The 25,452-nt window shown below is 40.9% G+C and overlaps 1 protein-coding gene across 1 annotated transcript in view; it reads left to right on the top strand.

Annotated features, from left to right (window-relative positions):
- Window positions 1–209: 209 nt before the first annotated feature.
- The window catches only part of LOC124555607 (zinc finger protein 85-like), an 84,569-nt gene continuing 59,326 nt past the window's right edge, over window positions 210–25,452 (top strand). Inside the window, exons 1-3 of the mRNA XM_047129577.1 lie at window positions 210–454; window positions 3,109–3,270; window positions 3,409–3,597. Coding sequence (XP_046985533.1) covers window positions 314–454; window positions 3,109–3,270; window positions 3,409–3,597 — 492 coding nt within the window. The 5' untranslated portion in view covers window positions 210–313. The remainder of the gene's footprint in view (window positions 455–3,108; window positions 3,271–3,408; window positions 3,598–25,452) is intronic.

Raw genomic sequence — 25,452 nt, 5'->3', positions numbered from 1 at the left:
ACACGTTAAAAACAATCTTGCACTCATGAAGTTTGTACAACAGTATGGACTTGCGCAGCAATTTTACTAAAAGCGCAACAGACTCTGCATTCCCGTGGCATTCATTTATGCCGCGAAAACAACATCGACGCTTGGTCGCGTTCGCCACATTTCATGCGATATATCGATTCACAAGGTCGATAAAGTAACAACTATTAGAGTAAGAAACTGGGAGCAGCAGTGTGCATTTATTTTGATAGTAGTTTGTGTTGTCGTTCGTTTGAATAATAGTTGACGTGTATAAGAAACAAAACGAAATAAATTTGTTGTTGTCATGGCAGGGTATAGGAGGGTAAACTATTACGAACTGTGTCGGCTATGTACGTCAAGTGAGGGAACAAAAATGCATATTTTCCGAGAAGAAGGACGCAGGAGACAACTCCCCACAAAAATTCAGATTTGCTTACCCGTTCAGGTGAGTGATGGTAAAAATTACTGGCTGTCGAATTTCATTGATGTTTGTCACTGTGTGACTTCTGCATTGAACGTCAAAAGGCTTCATGGTATATGAATATTGGTGAACCGATTGGAGACTACTTACTGTCATTAGGAAAAATACTGCACATCAGTGAGACAGATTCTGTAGCAAACATGTGTGACGACCACTGCCAGAATTGATATTCATCGTCTAAGTTTTCGAAATAACTCACTAGATCGATAGATAGTTGATTCTGACTCTTTAGAAAACAGATCAAGTGCATGCATTTATTGTAATGTTGACATGTAGAAGCACTTCAGTATCTCAGTCTTTCCTTGCTAGTGGTCACATGTGTAGTGATTTACAAGATATAAAAACTGTCGGAAATTATAAATAATCTACAGTTTTCAAAAGAAACATCATGGCAATTCATAAATAAATGTTCCATCAGTGCTGCAAAGCTGTAGTAGGAAGTGTCCATTAAATTTAATTGACAATTTAATTTTGCTGGAATGTAAGAAATAACTGCTTGTCATGTGTGTCATTAAAGATGTAAATAGTCATTTAAATGTTGTTGATATCAGCATGTAAACAGGCAATTTGTGTTATTGTTTCAGTGTTAATTGCATCTTTAGTTATGATGCACAGTGGCCAAATGACAAACATTTTATAGGTGAAATATCACTGTCAGTGCATTTACACAAGCAAGTGTTACATATTACAGATAATAGTACTTAAGAGTGTTTCTGCATTATTTGTGCTTAATGCTGAATCTTCTGTTATTTGCTGTGAATACTCTATGAAACACTTTAATAACCTCGAATGATTTATAGGTTTCAGAGACTAAAATTGAGCAACCCTATTTTTGATTATCTGTCTTTCTAATTTCTCTGATTATCTGTCTGAGTGTATATCTTTCACATTGCTGTAAATAAAAAAGGTTTATCATGTATTAACTAGCTTTTCTTAATTATGTTCTGATTTCTTCATACAGAAAATTGTAGCATTTACTTTAAATTACATTTGTCAAAAAAAATGACAGTCTTTTTGTTGTGCCTCTGTCCACTATATGGTGTGTAGCAGCTATCCTTTTCATAATATTGTCATTGCTCCATCCTAGATTTTCAATTATATGTATGTTTGCATTACGCAATTCTCTATTGTTACAACTGTATTATTCTGTTTCATTCTCACAACATCACACAGTAAAAATGAAATACTTTGTAGGGCAAACAATGAACAACACTCAACACGTCCCCTCCTCTTGACAACCATGAATAACTCTCAACTTAGTGCGTGTTACAGATTAGTGTTTTTCTGTATCTTATTTTGTGGTCATGGTGGCTTTCATTATGTTTTGTTAAATTTGCCATTTTAAAGATTTTGGTGGTGTTCCACATGTACAAAGCTTGTAGGCCCCTACCTAAAGATAGATGGATTATTTACTGACCAAAGTAGTTACAGACTTCAGCACAGAGCTGTTAGAGCTGGTTGTTGAACTGAACGAGAGTATCTGTATATGTGAAATTTTATGTAGTGCTCGTGTTCCAAAGCTGTTTGGAACTTTCTGAACTCCCGAAGACAACAAAAGTGTAATGCTTTTCTGTCTTATTGAAATCAGTGTTTTTAACGTAGTGTTAATTAGTAAGGCTGTATGACATGCGAGTAGAGTCCTTTGTATCCTGTAAAAAATTATAGATTTTATAATGAAACAGTCCACCACCATAGCTGAATGGTCAGTGCAGCTGACTGCCATGCACGGGGCCGTAGTTCTATACCTGGCCGGGTCAAGGATTTTATGCACTTGGGGACAGGGTGTTTTCCTGTCCTAACTGTCATTTCATCATCACCGACAGGCAAGTCACCAAAGTGTCAACATATAAATACACTTGCACTAGGTAGCTGAACAACCCCAGATGGGGTCTCCCGGCCAGTAAAGCCATATGATCAATACAATCATTTCGTTTCATCTCAAACGGTGGACTTGGTGCCATTAATGATAGCAAATAAATAGGCTGTAGTGTTTCGTGTTCTACCAAGAAAACATTCGTAATGAAACACATAACCTTACAGGAAATTGTTGTTATGAAGTAGTCATCTTTTATACACTGTGCAAAAATTATTCTGCATTTCAAAAATATGTTGTATGTTTACATACTTATAAATCATATTTTGTAACATTTGTTTCGGGTGGTGGTGTTGCATCTAATGGGCCATCAGTGCTTTGTTTTGCTGTAAAATAGTATGAAATAAAGTTTAGTTTTGGTTACATTGCAACATGTAATGCACTTAACTGAACAAATATATACACTGGTGATTTTCATAATCTGTTAAACCTATTTGTTGCAAAGAAGTGACAAGTTTTATAAGAAATTGCAAACACAATAACAAACATTTGTGCCCATTTTGTATTTTTATATTCCCTTTGGGATACTGTTAACATTCACCTCTGACTTATAACACACTCACTTTATACTATGGTGCTGTCTGGAGAGAGATTTGTTGTGTGTGAAAGTCTGGAAGTCGAATACAGTGAAGAAAGTCCATCGCCACTACAGAGCATGTATCTATGATGACTGTAAATCTCCAATGAGCTTTTTTTCTGTACTTGTTATCTTTTGATAATAATAATAATTAATTTTTTTCTGCAGGTGTGTGAAGATGATTCGCTGCCTAAAATAATATGCAACCACTGTGTGGAGAAGCTTGAAAGTTTTTATGATTTCCGTGAATCTTGTGTTAATGCAGAAGCAATGCTGGAAAGTTACTTTACCTCACTTCGTTACTCTGATGATTTTACAAGAGAAGGAAAGGTATGATTGCTATTGTCAGGGACACATTATACAACAATTCATCAGCATATGTCATGCCTGTGCTGACCTGTGCACTTCTTTTTGTATATGTATATAAAAGCTCTTAAATTACCAACCTCTCAATGTATTTTACTGTAGGTGTATGTCAAAGATGAAAGCTCAACCAAAAAAAAGACAGCTGACAATGATAGTCTAGCAAAACATCACCACAAATCCAGTGTGACTGCATCCACAGATGGCCTTAACAGCTTAGTCCAGGCTGCAAGTATTCAGATTGTTAGTGATGCTGATGGGACACGAGTTCAACAGTACAAATGCCAGATGCAGGTACTTTTACCATACATTTGTCTGCCATATCAAGCTAAAAATTCTTTATTAATTTAATGTAACAGAAAACATACACAAGCAGTTTCAGTAATTTATAGGAACATATATGTTTAAGAAGACGTGACTGGAAACTAATAATGCTGTGTGATGAAAATAGTGTTGTGGAAATTGTGATTCTGTGAGTAAGCTTCTATGCATGAATACAGACTTTTGATGTCCTGAAGTCAACTTCATTGTTCATGTTTAAAGGGAAGATCCTTATTAGTACACGTTTCCTGTACATGGTATCAAGAATGATGTTCCTGGTCATTAAAGTTCTGAATGTGTAGATATCAGTGACTGGAGATAGTTGCTTCTATTTCGGCAGTGCATGTTTCCAACCTCACTCTTGTTTGTAGCAGTTTGTATTTAAGATATATCCAGCTATGAACTCTTTAGTGAAAGCAGTGAAACATACAGACTCAAAAGGAAATGTCAACACAGAACATTATGTGTGTTTTGCAGGGCTCTCTCTGAAAACTGATACAACTGAATCAAAAATTGTAAGTAAAATAAAATAGCAAAACTAAGACATTCTCAGCACTTCCTTTCTTGCCAGTTACATCCAGTTACATATACTATTATAATCACATATTTCAAATAAAATCAGTTATGGGGAAGTCTATGTGGTTTTCATTTTAAAAAATCTGGATAAGGCTTCATGCGTGATCTTTGTATGACTAAATCAATATTGTAGTGAAACTAGTTAGTGTAATTCATGTCGGAGAGCAGTGGCAGCATATAATCTCTAGTAGGATTTGCACTGGGTTGGTGGAGGAAAAAAGCTTCAACATAGACTGTTTTATGAGATAAAAATTTGCTGTTTAAAGGGGAGGAGGCTGCCAGTTTGTGATTCACTGCCAGGAGATTTATGACACCTTCAAGAGTGGCTTATGTTAACATTCAGAGTGACCAGATAATGGATTGACTGTCATAGTTCATGGAATGAAAGTGGAACAGTTAGAATACTGAGAAAACTACAGCAAAGAGGGGAACTGAAGGGATACAATCTCTTAGATTAAAGCTATGCCTGATAGTAAACATTTTCCATATCCCTATTGTGTGTTACGGACTATAGGTAAATTCTTTCAACATGTGACTATTCAGCTGCTGACTTAATCATACACAACTCCAGATTTAATAAGCTGCATGCTGAGAATATTTTGTGATGTATAAAATCCCAGAAAATGTCAGAATAATATAGTACAGATCACATACTCAATTAAATCTGCATTTCAGTTTCCAACCCTGTCATTCTCCTAATTTTAGCCATACTTTTGCATAACCACTCCAGACAAATATATTCTGAACTCTGTAATAAAACCACATATAATTATTTTTGTAGGCTTGTCTGTCAAAAGCAAAAAAAGTGCTTCATTTCGAGGAACCCACTGTCATTGGTCATTACATCCCTTTGTGAAATGTACGAAATTTTCTCTCTATACTAACTGCTCATAAATACTGAAATCAATCAGTAATGCGTCACTCTTCTGACAGCTCCATTGGTCAGTGAGAAACTGAACAGAACGAGCACCTAATGTAACTAATGACCACCGTTTTCATACAGTTATCATGTGATGTTTAGTAGAGATAAATCAGGTGTCCAGGAATACATTGTGTAACAGGGTGAGAGCTGTATGGTAGTGAAAGGGAGGTGCTGCAAGTTGACTGTAATAGATATGTTACTTCGTCTTAAAATTCATCTTAAAATAGGAGGCGAAGCAAGTTGACTGTAATAGATATGTTACTTCACCTTAAAATTTCGAAAACAAGACACTGTGCCGTCCTGTTACAGCCTTTGGGTTTGAGAAGGAGCTGTAATTTGGAAGTTAAAATTATGTTATGACCCTTTGTTTTCTGTACCGGGTATTCGTATCATGTTGTATAATATGAACAGTAATTTATTTATTGAAGATTGTAGATTTTCAGTTTATTTTGTACAAAGTGTCTTTAATCGTTGCCAAGAGCTTATGTAGAGTTCCTGTTTTAGTTATTTATATCTCACATCACACCACAGGCTGCACTTGTGATGTACAACACTTTAATGGCACAGCAGTGCACAAGCCTGTAGCAGTAATTTTGGTTGGTTTGTGATGTGGGATGTATGCTGTCATGTTTTGATCTCCAGAATTAAGCAACCACATGGGCAAGTATTTAGCATGGCTTGGCATTATTTTTCAATAATTATTGTAGTGTGCTCTTAAATGTGAATGCCATCACATATGTCAAATTTACATGCTACACAAGACAAGTGTTGAGCTCCTTTCCCAAATTTGAATCTTAATTAGATGTCACTTTAATTACATGGTATGCTTGGCTCTTCCCGTGGCAACTAACGTTTAGCAGGTAAAGATTGTTTTGTGTTCAGTTACAGAGAAAAATTATGTAGTTGTAGTTTACTGCAGATTTATGGTTTCTTTCAGCTGATGAACAATTTTAAATTTGACCATGATTTTTCTATCCTCTTACACTAATGTTATCCCCTCTTACACTGACATCACAATTTTACTAAACATTTTCTGTTTCCTATGAAATCTGGGATGCAGTGCAACATTTGCTGCATTCTTTACTGCATTGTGCTACTTCTGGTTTTCATTTACGTATTTTCTGGCACTTGATTGGCAAGAAAAAGATTAGTAATGAATACTAAATACTGTATAAACTCATGGGTAATGAAAAGTGTAGCATTGTGGTTATTATACTTCAGACTTGTGTTCAAAACACCATATTTTTAAACTTTACTTTAGTTTTGCTGTATCATGGCATACACTGCATTGGAAGTGAAGAAATTGCCTCAAAATTTCATTGTGGTAATACATTCAAATCAATAGTAGCACATCAGCACAGTAGGGAATGGACACCAAGCAATGGCAAACATGCTGAGTGGAAGGAGAGTCAGTGTGCAGATATTGGAGATTCTATAAGCTTAAATGCTGATGTGTGAAAAGTCATGGGATACCTCCTCATATCGTGTCAGATTCCTTTTGCCTGGCATAGTGCAGCAATTCGATGTGGCAAGGACTCAAAAAGTCGTGGGAAGACCCAGCAGAAATACTGATCCATGCTGCTTCTATAGCCGTCTGTAACTGCAGAAGTGTTGTTGGTGCAGGATTTTGTGCATGAACTGACCTCTTGATTATGTCCCATAAATGTTCAAGGGATTCATGTTGGGTGATCAGGGTGGCAAAATCATTCACCCAAATTGTCCAGAATGTTGTTCAAACCGTTACGCACAATTGTGTCCCAGTGATATGGCACATAGTGTTTCATCAAGATTCCATTGTTGTTTGGCTGTAAATGCTCTCCAAGCAGCCAAACATAGTGATTTCCAGTCAACCATTACCAGTCAATACTTGATTCAGTGATATCACAGGACCCAGTCCATTCCATGTAAACACAGCTCACACCATTATGGAACCACCAACAGCTTGGCTCAGTGCCTGGTTGACAACTTGGGTCCATGACTTCATGAGGTTTGCGCCACACTCGAATCCATCCTACCATCAGCTCTTACCAACTGAAATAGGGACTCATCTGAGTAGGCCACGAGCCCAGGAGAGTTGCTGTAAGCAATGTCATACTGTTAGCAAGGGCACTCGTGCCAGTTGTCTGCTGCCATAGCCCGTTGATGCCAGATTTCGCCACACTGCCGTAATGGATACATTTTTATGATATTGATTTCTGCAGTTATTTCATGCAGTGTTTCTTGTGTCTTAGCACTGACAATTTCTATGCAAGCTCCGCAGCTCTTGGTCATTAAGTTAAACCCATTAGCCACTACATTGTCTGTGGTGAGAGGTAGTGCCTGAAATTTGGTGTTCTCGGCACGCTCCTGATATTGTGGACCTCAGAATATTGTCTTCCTTAATGATTTTCAAAATGGTATGCCCCATGTGTCTAGCTCCAACTACCATTCCGCGTTCAAAGCCTTTTCCCATTGTGCAATCATAATCATGTCAGAAACCTTTTCACATGGATCACCTGAATACAAATGCTAGCTCTGCCAATGCACTGCCCTTTTATACCTTCTTGTACATAATACTACCACCATCTTTATATTAGCACATCAGTATCCCATTTGTTTGGTCACTTCATTGTGCACTGATCAGCAAGCACCTAATGGACAGTATGTCCACCTTTGGTACAGACAACAGTGGCGACGCATTATGACACAGAAGTGGTGAGACGTTGGTAGATCGTTGGAGGGTGTTGGCACCACATCTGTAGATACAAGTCACCTAATTACTGTAAATTCTGGGGAGGCGTGTTGATGAGCTTTGATGTCGTATTCAATCACATCCCCAAATGTATTAGATCAGGTTCAGATCTCGCGAGTTGGGGGTCCTGTATATCAATTGGAACTCGCCACTTTGTTCCTCAAACCACTCCATCACACTCCTGTCCTTGTGACTTGAAGCATTGAAAAGTGCCACTACCATCAGGAAACATGATTGTCATGAAGGGGTGTACATGGTCTGCAGCCAGTGTGTGAAACTCCCTGGCCGTCATGGTGCCTTGCACAAGCTCCACTAGACCTATGGATGATCCTGTGAATGTTCCCCAGAGCATAATGGAGTCGCCGCTCACTTGGCCCCATCCCATAGCACAGGTGACAATGAAATGTTCCGCTGGATGATGACAGATTTGCGCCCTCCTATCGGTGTGATGAAGAAGGTATTGGGATTCATGAGGCACAGTAATGTAAGTGAAACCTCAACCGGATTAGCAGGAATATTTTTGCTTATGTTGCTTTATAAAGTAGTTGTATTTTGTATGTTTCATTCAAATGGATAAACCTGAAAACTGTGCCCTCAGAAATGCTTTGCTTTGGATAATCACCACCTATTGAATTTGATAATGGTTTGTAAGGAGCCTGCTCCATCATTTTCACTATTTAAGAAATACTTTCTATTCTTGATCCTTGTGAAGGAATTTCCAAAACGCTAACCAAAAACGAAGGTACTGGTGAAGTATTCAGTATGGGAGTGACCATTTGGTGATTAAAGGTGTTAAAATAGCTGAATCACAGGCAGTCAGAAGAAGAAAGAGTAATACATTTTAGTTGAAAGCTCAGTGCAAGAGGGAAGTGACTTCGCTGAACAAATGCAAGTATGGAAATGAATTTCTCAGTAATGCTTGGCTTTCTTGAAGAAGGATCCAGCTGATGCAGTACACTGATCAGTGCTATGGGTGAGACACAGGTCTACCATTTTACACCAGAAATGAAATGAAAATCAGAGCTGTGGGTGGAAGCTGATTGGCCCTGCACCAAAAAAGCTAATGTTTCTTGGATACAAAGGCCTTTCTTCTTACTGCAGTGAGTAAAACAATAACTAGTAAATACTATTGAAGTATTTTGAATTAACAATATGAAAGAAAAAATATATGTAAAGAAATACCTGAATTGAAAAATAGTGGAAGGGGGAGAAGGAAAATACATTTGCTCAGACAGGTGCTTTGACAACGCAAAGTAGGTGTTTGTATTAGGAACTGTTGAGACATACTCTCAGTTTGAGATTTGGCACTTCCACCTACACTGACACCTGAAGAAATTTGTAGCTGGATATTATTTTCAGTCCATTGAAGAAGTTACGCAACCTATAAAAGAGGAGTATTTTACAGTGTGTCCAGAATTGCTGTTCAGCTCAATGGAAAAATATTGTGCAAAGTCTGTTTAACAATAAGAGGATTACACTGAGTAAGTGGTGCATTTTTCACCTAAAAATTCAGACTTTTTTTACCATACTGACAATTTTCTCATTGCGCTCGTCTGTGAAAAAAATGAAAAAATATGGAGGAGGAGGGGCAGACAGTAAATTAAAGTGAATGCCGAAGAGGTGTGCCTGTTTTTTCAGCTTTGAAATGCATACCATCAAACTAGACCTGCCAGTCACTCATATCAAAGAAAATCTTTTTATGTAGCTCTTTAGTTAGAAGAAAGAGGTCCATGAGAGACATTAACAAAAGTAATAGAAACAGAAAGGGATGAAATTACACACAATGCAGGATGGACATCATCTCCCAACACAATAAAAGATATGGCTCTGAGAAACAGTAACTATTCATTAGGTTACAGTGTGACAGCATGAACTTAAATAGAACAGTACAAATTAGCGACATATACAAGACTGCTGACCGGAGCCAGTGTGTGGCAATATAAAGAGCATTTGCCCACCAGGGGCTGCAGGTGGTTGAGGCGCCATACCCAGTTGATGGCTCTGGTTAGGGTCTGGAGCAACCAAATAGTGCAATACTCAAATGTGTGACCGCACTGTGGTAGTAGTGATGGAGGTGTAGTAATGTGCAGGTTACAACACTCCTCCTTCCTTTGTAGGGCTCCCCTGCAGGTTTGGGGGTGAGAATAGGCCCGCGGTATTCCTGCCTGTCGTAAGAGGCGACTAAAAGGGGTCTCTCACTTTTTCTCCTTTATGTGATGGTCCCCTGTAGGGTTTGACCTCCATATTTCAAAATTATTCTGAAGAACAAGCCAATTGGGGAAGGGGGCGCCTTACATGGTGCATTGTGTCCGTCGTGCATTGAGACCTTTAGCCGGCTTTCTCGTCGTCGCATTGCAGTCCCACTCGTTCTCCATCTCTTGGGCGAGGATACATTCCTGGGTGCGATTTCCACCATGCTCTGTGCACTGTTGCTATCTGCGGAGATGACGGCCATGGACTTCCTTGCACCTAATATCCAGCATGGTAGCTAGTCCGTTGTGGTGGGGCCACCATGTACCCTGTTGGTTGATCGTGGGGGGCACTTCCCTCCCTGTTGCTCCCACACCACCTACTTCGGGAGCATCTCCACCCCCCCCCCCCCCCCCCACCACCACCACCACCACGACCATCACCATAGGGGACACCAGTCCCCACTTCTAAGCCAGAGAGGCGTAAGTCTTCTTCGGCTTCTCTCACTAGGAAGGGGTCCCTTGGGTCACTCCCTTCCCAGGTTCCAACCAGCAGCACGACAGACACCTGCCAGTGGCTGAAGAAGCCACAGGTCGCTGATCATAGTACTTCGTGATCCCCTTCAGTCGCGGAGACTAAATCAAAGAAGCCCTCCCAGCTAGGGCAACCAAAGGAACAGTGCGAGAAATCGCAATCGAAGACCCCTAAGACCAAGGAAATTGTGGTGGCACGCACTCCACCGCTACCGACAAGCTCCGCGTCTGGGGATGAGGTGGAGATTCTGGCGTCTGCTGAGGACATAGATCTGGTGGCAGCAGGTGACCCAGCGGCGTAAGCTGCTCCTCTGTCCCTTCACGCCTCTCTCGACCATGGACAATGTCATCCGCCAGTGGAACTACAGGGTTTTTTTCCATCATCTTGCTGAGCTCCGACAACTTCTCAGCCTTCACCCTTTCTTCTGCATTGCTCTTCAGGAAACTTGGTTTCCAGCAATGCGAACCCCTGCCCTCCATGGCTATCAGGGTTATTGTAAGAACCGGGCAGCTTATGAGAGGGTATCTGGTGGCGTCTGCATCTACGTCCTTCACTCTCTTTACAGCGAGTGTGTCCCTCTACAACACCTTTAGAGGCTGTCGCTGTTCAGGTGTGGACGCCTCAGTCTGTTACCGTCTGCAGTCTTTATCTTCCACCGGATGGTGATGTCCCGCAGCATGTCCTGGCTGCGCTGATAGCCCAATTGCCACCACCTTTTCTGTTACTGGGTGACTTCAGCGCCCATAACCCTCTGTGGGGTGGATCAGTGGCAACAGGTCGAGGCAGCACCGTTGAGCAAGTGTTGGCACAGCTCGACCTTTCTCTTTTAAATAATGGTGCCTTCACACATTTCAGTGTGGCCCCTGGCACATACTCAGCCAACGACCTTTTGATCTGCAGCCCTAGCCTATTACCATCTGTCCAATGGAGTGTGCATAATGACTTGTGTGGTAGTGACCACTTTCCAATCTTTCTGTCACTGCCACAGTGTCACTCTTCTGGGCGCCCCCACAGATGGGCTATGAATAAGGCTGACTGGAACTTGTTCACCTCCATTGCCACTATTGAGCCTCTTTCCAATGACGCCATTGGTGCTGTGGTTCACTCGGTCACCACCGGCATCGTTACTGCCGCAGAATCTGCAATTCCCTGTTCTTCTGGGTCCCCTTGGCAGAGGACTGTGCCTTAGTGTTCACCCGAGATTGCTGAGGCGATTAGAGATCACAGGCGGGCCCTCCAGCATCACAAGTGGCATCCCTCATTGGAACACCTCATTGCCTTTAAACGGCTCTGCGCACGAGCCCGCCGCCTCATTCGTCGATGCTAGCAGAAGTGCTGGGAAAGGTATCGTCTCCACCATTGGCTTCCATACCTCTCCATCACAGGTTTGGGCCAAGATTAGGCAACTCTATGGCTATCGGACCCCCGTCAGTGTACCTGTGCTTTCACTGAATGGAGCAGTCTGTACTGACCTCCGACTGCTTAGGGGAGCAGTTTGCTCAGAGTGCCGCTCCTGCGAATTACCCACTGGCCTTCCGCTCCCTGAAAGAGTGGTGGGAACGTCGGAGCCTTTCATTTCACATGTGCCACCCTGAATTGTACAATGCTCCGCACAGTAAGTGGGAATTCGAAAGTGCCCTAGCCGCTTGCCCTGATATGGCTCCTGGGCCAGATCGCATCCACTGTCAGATGCTCAAACACCTCTCGGTGGACTGCCAGTGACACCTCCTAGACCTTTTCAACTATATTTGGGTTGAGAGTGAGTTCCCATCGCAATGGCGGCAAAGCATTGTAATCCCCATGTTGAAACTTGGCAAGAACCCACTGGAGGTGGACAGGTACCGCCCCATTAGCCTTCCCAACATTCTTTGCAAGTTGCTCGAACGTATGGTGAGCCGGAGGCTGAGTTGGCTACTTGATTCTCAGGGCCTTCTGGCTCCGTCTCAGGGTGGGTTTCGTAAGGGACGCTCTGCCACCGATAATCTGGTCTTCCTGGAGTCTGCCATCCGTACGGCCTTTGCCAGCCGTCAGCATCTGGTTGCCATCTTTTTTGACATGCGGAAGGCGTACGCGACTTGGTGACATCACATCCTCACCACGCTTCATGGGTGGGGTCTTCAGGGCCTGCTCCGAATTTTCATACAAAATTTTCTGTCGCTTCGTTCATTCCACGTGCAAGTTGCAGCCTCCCATAGTTCCTCCCGAGTTCAGGAGAATGGGGTCCCTCAAGGATCTGTTTTGAGTGTCTGCCTCTTTTTAGTTGCAATTAATAGGCTCGCTGCAGCCGTGGGAACGTCGTGATCAACTTCCTTGTATGCTGATTATTTCTGCCTATACTATAGCTCCACAGACATTGCAGCTGCAGAACGGCAGCTGCAGGGCGCTATCCACAAGGTGCAGTCTAGGGCTGTAATACATGGCTTCCAGTTTTCGGCTGCCAAGACCTGCGTTATGCATTTCTGCCAGTGTCGCACAGTTCACCCTGAACCACGGCTTTATCTTGACGGCGAACCTCTTGCTGTGGTGGAGACACATCGGTTTTTGGGATTGGTTTTCGATACCTGGTTTACTTGGCTGCCTCATATTCAGCAGCTTAAACAAATGTGCTGGCGGCATCTGGACAGTAGCTCTGCAGAATCGCTAGACAGTTTTATCTTTGTCAAAATGACAATTCATAGTTATGTTTTATCTTTGACAAGGATTCTCTCTGCTCATCACGTGTTACTTCAGTATATACGTTGCTGTCAGATGTCCAACCAGTCAGTCGGCAAGACTCAGAGGAAGAGCGTCTCTGAAGATGTGCAGCACAGTCCTGGACGAAACATCAGGAATGGAAGAGTTTCTTGGACCACAACCTCACATCCTGAAAGGTTTACCAGTAGCTATGTTACCTGTAGGTGCCATGGGCCGGGGAACCACAGTGTCTAAAGGTAATGGTGGCAGGTGCCAGCATCAGTGTAGGGTATGTTACCTGTAGGTGCCATGGGCTGGGGAACCGCAGTGTCTAAAGGTAATGGTGGCAGGTGCCAGCATCAGTGTAGGGTATGCCTGCACTAATGTAAGAGGCACTGGCCTCAGGTAGGAGGGGCCTGGCATTCTCCCCCAGTCCCTCCTCCCCCATGAAAGAAGGCACTGTAAGTGTGTTGAGAGGCCAAGAGGCATCGCCCTTGTGGGACCAGACCACTGGGAGAGCAGCCGGAGACTGTGCTGGGAGGGTGGGCTGGCATGGCCAGGTGGTGTGCTGCCCATAGCAAGTGCCCATGCCAGTGGAAGAGGTGCCAGCGTAGGAGTGCACAGAAAGATTTTAGCACTCACCTGAGGTCACAGGTATGCACTATGAACACACAGCACTCGTGCTGGCTGTGGGTGACACCTGGCTTCCAATGCGAGTGTCATCCAAACCCTCAGGGCCCAGACCCAAGTTCTGGGTGCAAGATGCTGAAGATGTCTGTACCACCTCAAAATGCCTGTCTGGTACCAGGAAATGTAGCAGTGCGCGTGGCTGCTGGCAGTGCATGAGTTCAGTTGTGCTCTTGTCCCTAATTGAAGTCATTCTGTAAGAAGTGACAAGGACATAAGGGCCTCTTCCATTGGAAAGTCTGTGACATATTTGCACATTTGTGGTTTGTAAGTCCACACAAGATGTTCTGTCTCACCGCTGGATGTCATTGTGTGAGCACAAATCTTGGAAGGAAGAAACAACTGTACAAGGTAGGCCTTCGATAGGAAACATGGCTGACAGCACCGTGACAGTCGCATCTGCTATGAAAGATGGACAATGAACAATAAAAGGAAACTTGAAAAAGGCACAACAGTTCAAGCTGATCATACCACAAATTTTGCCCCCATGGGCAGCCAGGACAGAATAATGCTGCTGAGCTGCATTGAGCGTTTTGGATGCAAAAGCGTTAGGCTGCTCAGAGCCATCCACATGATGATGGACCAGAACCAACCCTACCCCATACTGGGATGCATCTGTGGCCAATACTAAATGTTTACCAAGTTGGAAGGCCGCAAGAGAGCGTAATTTGTTTTTATGATGCACAAACATGATTTAGCGGGCTGGCGACCACTTGAAAGGAACGTTTTTACGAAGTAACTGGTGCAGAGAGTGAACCAGAGTGGCTGCACCCAGAAGAAACTTCTGATAGTATGCAGTTTTACCAAGGAATAACTGTAGTTCCCGCAAATTGGTCAGATGAAGTAGAGCAAAAATAGCAGCAACATGCTGTTCCAGGTTGAACACCCTGCCTGGAAAGTTATGAGCGAGATACACAATAAAAAATTGTAACTTCATAAGATTACATTTAATGCTTGCAGTTCACAAAGTTGTAAAGAAAGAATGGAGGTTACGTAAGTGGTGTTCTGTCATAGCACCTATTACCACATTATCATCAAGATAGCTGATGGAACTAGGAACTGCGAGTTAGTCCAAAAAACTTTGGGGAAAAGCCGGGTCATTAACCACCCCAAACATTAAACATTGATATTGATAAAGACCAGAAGGTGTCTTCATGACAAGCAATTGTTTTGAATCATCATCTAATGGAACCTGCAGGGAGGCCTCAGCTGAGTCGGTTCTATAAAAGAACTGGCACCCGGCCAATTTTCGAAGTAATTCATCAGTGTGAGGCAGGGGGTATGTGTCAGTAACAGACTGTGCTTTTATGGTAACTTTAAAGTTGCCACAAAATCGGAGCTGACCTGACGGATTTTTGACAGTCACTAATGATGTAGTCTGCTCACTAGTTAAAATCCGTTGGTCAATCCAGTTTGGATTTAACTTGTTCGCATAAGGGGAGAGAGGTATAACCGCGCACGCACACACACACACACACACACACACACACACACACACACACACACACACACACACACACACACACACAAAAAAAACTTGCCGAGCAGAAAGTTTATGTGTGATATGTCTTGAGAAGTAGTTTTACATAACCTAAACGCTCAGAAAACAAATCCACAAGTTCAGAACACAATGAATCTAGGTCTTGATAAGGAATCTAATCCAATACAAGAGGGCCAGTGTCAGTAATAGAAAATTCAAAAGCAACAGAAGTGTCTGACACAAACAAATTCTCAGTATCAGTATCATTAATAACCAAATAGATCATGAGAGGCTGGACTATAGATTTATTAGTGTGGTGGCAGTAAATTAACCAAAAACAGGAATATATTGTTTATTGTAGGTTCCCAGGCGGTGTTTGATGGGGACCAATGATAAGGAGCCCAGTCATGTGTATCTTTGAAAGTTTAGGAGCAAAACAGTCACTCAGGTGTCCACTTGCAGTGACAATTGTTTATTTGAGAAAGAGCTTATTCTGACCTGTGGACAATGATGAAATATAATAAATGTCAACATCCATTTCTTCTGAGGTAGGCTGAGAATGACAAACAGATGCAATATAGCATTTCTTGTGGGATGATGCTCAACACCTTTTGTTGCTGTTGCTGCTGCTGTGTCTATCAGGGTTGTCCATTGCAGCCAGGTTTCCTGGTATGCACGGGATCAACTTCCTCTTCGTTCAGTGAACCTGTTGTTATGCGCCATTGTGGTTCACTATCGACAACAGCAATGGCCCCCCTCACTTTAATTTGGTGGCGTGCTGTGTTGGAAACTTTAAAAGACTGAGCAACGTTTAAAACTTCATCCAGGGACAGGTCCTCAAACAGAAAAATCTGAAGTAGTCACTGGGAAACACACCCATTAGACCACAGAGGTACCCACTTTGTTACAAACTGTTGTGTGATCAGACCTTAGGTACTTGATGTGACTGGAAATAATGTACAATATCGTTAAAGTCCTTAGCATTTTTAATGCATAAATAATTTTACATTAGGTAGCATTGTTGAGTTGATTGAGTGTATCAGTTCATAAGCAACTAAAAAGTAGTGATTGAAGCAAAGAAAGAGTACTTGTAATGGACCTCTGCGTGAGCTTCTGGCCCAGTCACCCTAATCAAGTTTTGCATCATTTCAGTAAGTGTTTCTGGACAAAACCCAGGCATTTTGGTTTTCAGGAAGCTTGCAGTTATTTCGTTCTGCCTCTCCTGATGAGTTTGTGAGATACTTTGTGGCTCATACATTATCACTCCTAACAGGCCAGCTATGTTTTCCATAGGTCATCCTACTTAATTAATATACAGCTATTCAAATACGTAGCTTTTTCCCCCTGTTGCTAATTAGATTTCTTATGCCATAGAATTTTGACACTGATTAATGTGTACATGTATTCGAAGCTTGATATTTCATTTATTTCTCAGATCTGTTATGTTCCAGTAATTTGTGTGAAAGCATGCTAGCAGTTCTTTTTGCTTGAATCTTTTCAGATGTTTCTTTGCGGTAGCCTTTTTTCGTGAATGAAAGTCTTCTGCCAATCTTAATGGATCTTTTTCCAAGACAGTATTTATTGATGCTTGACTGCTTTTATCAGTGGATGTCATAGATGCTGTTATTGCACAGACCCATAATTGTAGCATGGGTTTTGATGTTTGCTTTATTTCTTTGATATTTAGGCTTTGAATCAATAGTGACTCCGTTTTCTTCACAGTTCTGTCTGCTTCAACTCTCTGCACCATACACTGTATATGTGACAAATGTTTAAAGTACTTTTGCATTATCCAGTTCTATTGTAGTGGATGATGAATCACAGACAAAAATAGGAACTCTCCTTATGTTTTGTCACATTTTTGCTTCATTATTTTAATGTAAATTTGTAATCTTTAACGAAAATGTTTGTTAGTGCCATCAGTAACAAACCTTATACTGATCTAAATGTGTAGAATTTCTGCAGCTGGTGTGAAATAAAATTTGTGGCTTTAATGTTGTGTGATACCATAAAATCAAATGAAGTAAGGTAAAAACCAACGTTTTGATTGACCTACAGTGGGCTGTCAGTGTTCACCCGGGAGCAGCTCCACAAGATATGGATGTAATTGCTTAAACAAACAACTTCAAGAGAACATTCCCCATACCAATGATTGTCAGAAGGAAAACACTATCCTTGGATGCAGAGAGGCAATTAATTGTTGGCTGCCTTTTCATATACATGTACAGCAGAGTAATCACCTTCCATATACCCATGACCTATATTTTGACTGCGGGCAGTTCTGTACCATCTTAGAACAGTGATGTTAATTGTAGTATGTCAGCAAAAGTATGGCAATATATATGTAGAAAAGCTCACTCTCAGGAACCAACAGTTGTGATGCCTGAAGGAAGACCCTCACAAGTTGGCCAAAATGCCTAATTTTACTTCATTTTACAATGTAATGTGGTACAACATGCTGAGGAGTTCAGTCAAGTAAACTGTGTACTACTTTTGGTCAATTTGATGTGGAATTTGTGCCTTATAACTTGGCTTTCTCATCTAAAACAATCTAATTCTTGACTGAGTGATCACAGTATGTAGGCATATAACCACTCATTGTTGCATTCAGTCAGAATGTTCATATGCAATATGTCTTATGCTCATGTTACTGCTTATCTGTGTGGAACTATAAATTATTTCTCTAATTGGCTTTAATGTTTTTCACTTTGTTGACAAGTCAGGCGAAAGGAAGGGCTTTTGGTCACCCCTTCATGCCAAATCCATTAGTAACCATGCCAAACCTATGCCGATGCAGGAAAAAGACATAAGAAAAATAAGAAGAAACTTCTGTTGACAAGTAATCTAAGAAATTTCAGTGGTTCATTGAAAGGTACCAATTTGCAACAGATTAATCAAAAGGTCTTCTGATTGTTACACTCTAATGATAGTTACTGAAATCTAATAGTTTTGTCTTCAAGATTTTAAGCGACATTGTTGTCCACAAAATTATAAGTTGTGTGCTAAAAGACTTCAGACTGCATCATGTAAATTATATATTTCCATCATAGGAAAAAGTACTGTGTAGTGCAATCAATTTGAGGTGCAACTTAAATGATGAGTACTAATACAGTATGAAGATATGAGCAGAGAGAGACAGAGAGAGAGTGTGAGTGAGTGAGTTTGTGTGTGTGTGTGTAAATTGTATCTTCTGCGTGAATAATGATAGAAGTGTGTGGTAAAATTTAAGTTATTCACAGTACTACAAATCTATTCTTTTCAAAAGATCCATCTGATTTTACAAAGGTATACCTTTTACATGCATGTACATACAACCTTGGAGTACTTTTTACTGTTACATTTAGGATCAAAGTTTTCATTTACTTCTCGCAAATGCTCATTGTCCCTTTACTGGACACACAACAAACATCCAGATGATACTCCAACTTCGTCTTCATGGAAGGTACCAAAGCCAAATATTTATGGATGAAGCATGTTTTCTTCACTTGAGCTGTTATTTATTTATCTTCACTACCCTTAATATTTTGCTATACTAATCTTAGTGTATATGTAAAAAGAAGTACTAATAACATGAAATAAGATAAAATTATTAAAAGGTGTTTCAAAATGGAGAGTTCGAAAATTTAAATTTCACTTAGTATGTAGGCAATGTGAATAACTTTATGGAAACACTGTGGTATTTTTCTCATGGTTAGTTGCAAGCAGAATATTACCAAATGTGTTGAATTATCTTTTCTCTATTTCAGTTTGTTCATTGGTAAGTTTTTGGGGTTCATTTTTAAAATTAAAAAAATTGAAATCTCTTCCATAATATCTATTTTTTCCTCCCTTTCTCTGTTTGATGAAGGATTTCAAATTTGTTGAAAATGTTTCAGGATGTGTTTTGTTGTGTATTAGATGACGGCAAATACACTTTGATTATTTTCATTCAGTTTTGGAGTAGATTAAAAGAACACCGCTGATATTTCTAGACGTCCAGAATGAGATTTTCACTCTGCAGCGGAGTGTGCGCTGATATGAAACTTCCTGGCAGGTTAAAACTGTGTGCCCGACCGAGACTTGAACTCGGGACCTTTGCCTTTCGCGGGCAAGTGCTCTACCATCTGAGCTACCGAAGCACGATTCACGCCCGGTCTCACAGCTTCACTTCTGCCAGTATCTCGTCTCCTACCTTCCAGATTTTACAGAAGCTCTCCTGCGAACCTTCCAGAACTAGCACTCCCAAAAGAAAGTATACTGTGGAGACATGGCTTAGCCACAGCCTGGGGGATGTTTCCAGAATGGGATTTTCACTCTGCAGCGGAGTGTGTGCTGATATGAAACTTCATTTCTAGACATGCTGGTTATGAGGGATGGTGTAAACCTAGGACACAGGTTTTATTGAATACCAACACTTATGGACCAATACCTCTAAAAACTGTCAAATCACCACCCGAGTCAGAAGAGAAGCATGATTAATACAGTCTTGATGTGCAGAAGCTGAATATGTGAGCTGCAGTAGCTTAGACAAGAGATGCAATACTTAGAAAGCATTCTGAGGAACTTTGTGTAGTCCACATGTTACAGAAGTGGTGTAGTGTCATGGAATCAAACATTTGGCAAAGTATCACATCGGAAAGAGAAATATTGGGTACAGCCATACTGCCTTACATTGCCAGAGTTACTGAATGAAGTGACCTTGCACTGTGCAAACATGGCTGAAAGACTACAAAACTGGCAAAGAAGACTAAAAAACATCTCAGATACGCAAAAGAGAAAAGGGACCCACTTGCAATGTTGGGAATATATCACATACCTTGTAGATGAGAAAAAGTCTGTTGGAATGTCTGGATGATCAGTCAACACCAAAATCACTGAACATAAGTGGCATTTTAGGTTGAGACAGGTGGAGAAGTTGGCTGTGACGGAGTACCTGCTGTGTGAGTCTGACCACAAAATAAAATTCACTTACAGAAAAGTTCTTGTGGTGGAAGGAAGCTACCACAGCCAGTTGTTCAGGGAAACTGTAGAAATCCATAAAAATGACAGTAGCTTCAACAAGAAAGAGGAAAGCCTCAATGTGAAAGGATCCTGGATTCACAGTGAACGACCATTGAAGGGAGAATCGCAGTGGTAATGACAACAGAGAAGCCGTGAGACTTTTGTGCTCTAGGGACGCACAATCTGCATGGCAGCAAACTCGATTTGAGTACCCACCAGTAGAAGAGAGTAAAGCTTTAACGATGCCAGCCACTGCTTGCGGGTGAAATTTCAAAAAAAATCACCAAACAAACATTGGGTGAAGAACCTGAGGCAGAAACCAATAGGCAGTTTGTCATATATGGATTTATTGCATTCACTGCTGTTTCTATTCAAGCTCCCAGTGCACACAAAGTTGTTGGAAGTGGAGGCCCATAGACAGAGTCTTTCGCAAACCCTCACAAACAGAATCACATACCATGAGATCAAGTGACCGTGGAGGCCAGTGGTTTAGTGTGAATGGCTGATTCATCATGGTGGTAGCTCATTGTGAATGAATGCTCTTACGTGCAGGTGCTAGTGCCATAGAACTCCATTCTGTTAACAAATGAAATTTTTCAGAATGTTCTCATAATTGTGGAAAAAGCCAGATATCCAACATATCCAGGGAGTGATTGCCATAATCATATTTTTCACAGAGAAGAACAGCATTAAATTCTCCCTTTGGGAAATGCACAAATGCATGAAGCTTGGAAGAGACTAAGTTGTGCTTGAATGTGGCATGGAGCTGCTGTGTTTCCTATAGTCTCATGTTCTGGTGCTTTTCTTTTCTACTAAAATGGAACGTAGCCTCATCCCTGAACACTAAACGTGAAAGGAAGTTATCGTCTTCTACCACCACACTCTTGATGAATCTACAAAATTCCACTTTATGTTGTTTATCACCACGATAAAGGGTCTGTGGCAATTGCATCCTGTACAGTTTTAAACATAAACATGCCAGACAGACGTGTGAGGAATGCCTGACTCAGATTTCACAATGGGAAGACTTCTATGGACTATGTGCAAAACTGTTGCATGCTCACTACGCCTCAAACTGCCACAAAAGAGCAATCTGTAAATTTCACCTTACATAAACAGCCAGTATCTTGGAAGGGCTTATACCATCGTCAGATTCATTGAGTTGTTGGAGGTGCAGTGTCATACTCTCAATGAAAATCGTGCTGTATAGATGAATCTGAATTGCACGTGTTGAAATAGATAACACACAATGGCTTTTGATACTATCTCGGTGTGACTCTCGTGAATAAGCAAGTTAGCTGCACCAGGGAGACCTCGGCCAGCAATTGTTTGAACCACCAACTTGTGGCACCCTTATTTTCACCTTTATTCATGTAGAAGATAAAGTCATGTCATATCAGATGATTCTTTTTCTAAAGACCTTCTACAATGTTTGGATTGTTGATCCATGTGATGATGTACATTTTCTATGAACTTTGGATAAACACATAATGAAAAGCTCACAAGCTTCATAGACTTAGTTTGTTGGTTGCTCTGGATCTGAAATTTGTGACTTTTTTATATTATATATTAACTTAATGAATCTTTCAGTTACAAAATCATCAATATTTTTCAGGTTATGTTATATGAACTGGCAAATAATGAATAAATTGAGCATCATGATGCATAGGAGATAATTTTTTTAAACTACTGTATGGTGTAAAGAGAAACACTGAAAGAATAATATTTTGATGTTGCCAAAAGATAATTTTGCACAGTACAAGATTCACAGTATGCAATAACAGCAGCATCAAATGGATATTTCACTCTGCCACTCTGCAGCAGTGTGTGTGTGTGCTTTTATGAAATTCCCAGACAAATTATAGCTGTGCCAGATGGGCATTAATTCCCCATATTCTTGTATTTTGTGGGCTACCTTGGCAAACCATCCAACCCACTTAACATCCTCAGTCTGCCAGTATCTATCTGCCTTACTTTCCAATTTTCTCTGAGACTCTCCCCCTTGTGATTGGAAACTGGTAGATGAGTACTGCCAAAGTAAACCCTTTAAGTGGGTGATGAGGCTTGTCATGATGCGTCAAATGATGAAAGTATTGCTCACAAAAGACAATGATTGAAGTCCAGTCTGGCACACTGTTTTGGTCTGTCAGGAAATATCAATGACATTTTAGTTTAATTGTTGTTAACTATCTGCTCAATTGTGCAGAAATTACTTTTGACTATAGTTATTGAGCAGATACAAAATACTATATTGGTTTTCACAAACTGCTTCTCATATACGGCACCTTCCACAATGCAAGCTTGGCAATGCTATGAGAAGATCAGTGAACATGTTCCAATATGGGTTGTTGCAAACCCCTAGGGAAACATTCGGAATAGTCTGTTGATCTTCCATGTGATGAAACCACTGGATGCAATAAATCATAGCATTCCACTTTTTCAGGTTTCATGTTAGGGTGGATGCAGTGAGAAAAGACACAGTTTAAAGACAAGATGTACAGCTTGTGACAACTTTATTTGGTCGGTACCATAGAGTTAGAGAGATGACCATTGAACCAGTGATGTAATGAAGTATCGTACATTCTTGAAGGGCATCCAGACAGATTTTATGCTTTAAAAATGTGAGGAGTCTGTCTTCGTATTTCATACTAAGAACATTTATGCCCCCACTACATACACAAATATCGGTAAAATGAAATGTGAGGCTGAGTGCAAAAGTGTGCTTGCAGCAATTTTCCAATACAACATCCATAAATGGATTGGGAAAAAGAGGACAAATAATACTGTGACAGGCACTGTGTAGCACTGAGGAAGAAAATAAATCCACCATATTGAAAACAAGGGAACTGCCAGGGCATCCAGTGGAACTATCCAGTACAGTCCATCTACTGCTGCATGTGTCACACAGAAATATCAGATATACAGTGCAAGATATGGAAAGTACTGCTCAATAAATTTGCGTGTCCTTAAATGTTATGGGGGGCATACTTTACATGACCACCAGTAAATAAGGCTTGGAGACTGGCCGAGAACGTGACATTCAGATGAGGTCATTGCCAATCTTGACTCTGGGTACTAGTTCAGGGACTCGTAATTTTCAGAGCCCTCTCATCCCTTCCATCAACCACTTCATAATTCATTTCTAATGTTAGCAAAAAAATACATTTATAGTGCAAGTTCATATTTTATCTTTTGCATAAAGTACACATTTGCTGTTATTTTTAATTCACTTTTACTGCAAAATTTCCTATGCATGAGGATTTTACTTATCTTTTCTATGGAAGTGTGAAATTTACTTGGAGCACTTGTACACTGTTGAGCAAAGTGATTAATCAAGAAATATGTGCTTTAAAATTTGTTTGAAAAGACATGTGCTTAACGATCTTTGTCTATGAAAATGTAAAATGGAATATGCCAATGTAGTTCAGGAAAATTGTGATAATAATTTTTCATTACTTGTATCATATTGTTGTTTTTCATAATTGTTGTGCTTCTGTTGATGTGCAAAATTTGACAGTGTTGTCAGGGTCATTATTATGTGGCCATTTTGTCTTTGTTGGAAATATTGTCATCTATTTGAACTGTAATTCACTACTGTGTATGTGTAGGTTAATCATGTTTAGGTTGGTTGGTTTGTGGGGATTAAAGGGACCAGACTGCTACGGTCACCGGTCCCCATGTTTAGCTAAATTTACTCAGTAATAACCATTTTCATTCTTAGTGTGGTATAAAGTGTTGCTGCTTCAAATAAATATTCACCCACAAAAATCAAACAATGGAAAATCCAGGATGGAATGTAACAATACCAGAGAAGGAAAGTTGCTACTCACCATATAGTGGAGATTCTGAGTCGCGATAGGCACAACAAAAAGATTCACACAATTATAGCTTTCAGCCATAAAGGCCTTTGTCAGCAGTAGACACACACACACACACACTCTCTCTCTCTCTCTCTCTCTCTCTCTCTCTCTCTCTCTCTCTCTCTCTCCCTCCCTCTCTCCACTCACGCGAATGCAACTAGCACACACGTCTGTAGTCTCAGAGTGGTTCAGTTCTCTGAGACTGCAGATGTGTGTGCAAGTTGCATTTGCGTGTGTGTGTGTGTGTGTGTGTGTGTGTGTGTGTGTGTGTGTGTGTGTGTCTACTGCTGACAAAGGCCTTTATGGCCGAAAGCTATAATTGCGTGAATCTTCACCCAGGAAAAGTTACACAAAACTCTGGTCATGCACTGCTTATAATAGTATTCAGAAATGTAGACTTGTGAACAGCATCAAAGTCCTGGACTAACTTTTAGGAGGATGGATGTTTGCTTTGAAAAGGATTTAGTGTGTTTCCTTCCTCACTCTTTGCCATCTGAGCTTGTGCTCCATATCTAACAGTCTCTTCATAAATGATGTCTTAAACTCTAACATACCTTCCATTCTTCAGAGTAATAACGAAGGTTGTAGATAATTGATTTTCTGAAAGTGGAAACCGGGAGGAAGGAAACTGCAGCTTCTAATACCTCTGTGCAAAGTTTTAATATTGTAAGGTAAAAATGTAATGTTCACTTCAGCTGTGACCTTAAACTCTGTGAAAATTGGTAGGAGAAGTAAAATTATTGCTATTATAAGGGCAAGATCCTCCCATGAACCATGGACCATGCCCTGGTGGGGTAACATGCGTGCCTCAGTAATACAGATAGTCATAGTGTAGGTGCAACCACATCTGTTGGAAGGCCAGACAGACATGTGGTTCCTGAAGAGGGGCAGCAGCCTTTTCAGTAGTTGCAGGGGCAACAGTATGGATGATTGACTGATTTAGCCTTGTAATATCAGCCAACATGGCCTTGCTCTGCTGGTACTGCAAAGAACTGAAAGCAAGGGTGAAACAATAGCCATAATTTTTTCCAACTGCGTGCAGCTCAGCTACTGTATGGTTAAATGATGATTGCATCCTCTTGGGTAAAACAGTTTTCCTTTCAGATCTCTGGGTGGGGGCTACTCATGAGTATATCATTATGAGTAGAAGCAGAACTGGCATTCTAGGGCTTGGGGTGCGGAATGTGACATCCCT

The sequence above is a fragment of the Schistocerca americana genome, chromosome X (assembly GCF_021461395.2).
Source record: "Schistocerca americana isolate TAMUIC-IGC-003095 chromosome X, iqSchAmer2.1, whole genome shotgun sequence".
NCBI lineage: Eukaryota > Metazoa > Arthropoda > Insecta > Orthoptera > Acrididae > Schistocerca > Schistocerca americana.
This window is presented reverse-complemented; position numbering and strand designations above follow the sequence as displayed.